The sequence below is a fragment of the Penaeus monodon genome, chromosome 27, assembly GCF_015228065.2.
Source record: "Penaeus monodon isolate SGIC_2016 chromosome 27, NSTDA_Pmon_1, whole genome shotgun sequence".
Taxonomy (NCBI): domain Eukaryota; kingdom Metazoa; phylum Arthropoda; class Malacostraca; order Decapoda; family Penaeidae; genus Penaeus; species Penaeus monodon.
In genome coordinates, this window is record NC_051412.1 from 26,463,548 (window position 1) to 26,464,729 (window position 1,182).

General features: G+C 48.8%; 2 protein-coding genes across 2 annotated transcripts in view; both read left to right on the forward strand.

Moving 5' to 3' along the window:
- Positions 1-1,182, forward strand: part of LOC119590737 (broad-complex core protein isoforms 1/2/3/4/5-like) — a gene marked incomplete at its 5' end in the record, with an annotated part of 63,013 nt that overhangs the window by 8,222 nt on the left and 53,609 nt on the right.
- On the forward strand, positions 7-1,182 carry LOC119590738 (zinc finger protein 628-like). The gene has a single exon (XM_037939430.1). The coding sequence runs from the start codon at positions 613-615 to the stop codon at positions 1,105-1,107; it is 495 nt and encodes a 164-aa protein (XP_037795358.1). The 5' UTR covers positions 7-612; the 3' UTR covers positions 1,108-1,182.

Sequence of the window (1,182 nt, forward strand, 5' to 3'; positions counted from 1 at the left end):
AGATTGTGTGCTGATCTTCTATTACCATGATGCCTATCATATTGCATCTTTTTCTTCTTTTTTCCCCCTTTTTATTTTTTCTTTTCTTTTTTAATGACCCAAGTGATGTTCCCTTCTCTGTGTGGTGGGTGTGCAGGAGTGATGGACGCTCCCCTCTCTGTTGCAGGCGGTGGCGCCAGTGGTGTGTCCCGTCTGTGGCAAGAGCGTGAGTGGCATTAATGGCAAGCAAAAACTCAGGTACCATATGCTGACCCACACTGGCGAGAGACTTTTCCAATGTCCACACTGCCCACACCGTGCTAGCCTCAAGTTCAACCTCAATCGCCACATTCGAACCGTGCACAGAGACTTGCAGAGTTCTCAGGCGATGCAGCTGGAGAACTGGAATGCAAGGAATATCCAGACGTCCAATACAGAGACTTGGAATCATTGATTATTTAAATCACAAGTGTCAATTCTCATAGCAGAATAACCGGAGTAAAAGAAAAAAAAAAAAGCCACATTGTATGTCTTTGAGTTAAAACCCAAATGTCGCACACCAACAGCCATGCATGAGCAAGATGTGAAGATGTAAATTGGCCTGAACCTATTCTGACTGAGTAGTGTGGCGAGATGGGGATAATAATATTTTTCTCCCATTTTCTTTTGACTCAGTCTGATAAGCAGATGGGGTTCCATCCTTTGCAGACCTTAGTGGTAGAGGGCTTCAGATGGTGTCATTCTTTACAGGGCGGGGGTCGCAGCGGGAAGCTTGGTGGGGGTGAGGCCGAGGCGCTGGCCTGCTCTGTGTGTGGCAAGCTCATCACAGGTCGCAACCGTCGACAGCGTCTCCAGTACCACCTGTCGACTCATTCAGGAGAGCGCCCCCACCACTGCCCTTTCTGCCCCTACCGTGCACATCACAAGTTTACTTTGGATCGGCATGTTCGCACAGTCCATAGAGATCACTTCGTCCTTAGAGATGCCCCTTCCACACATGGTGTAGCACAGACGCTGCCATCCTCCACCGTTTCTGAGGGAGCCCCTCCTTCAATGGGCCCCTCCATCACTATGTCTGGGTTGGCCCGGCTAATGGAGGACACCCAAGGGGTTGCAGATCACACTTGATAAAAGAATTATGAGTGGCCATTAGTGTTTGGTAGTTCTCTGGGGATTGTGGCAAGTGTTCCTGTAAATAATAGT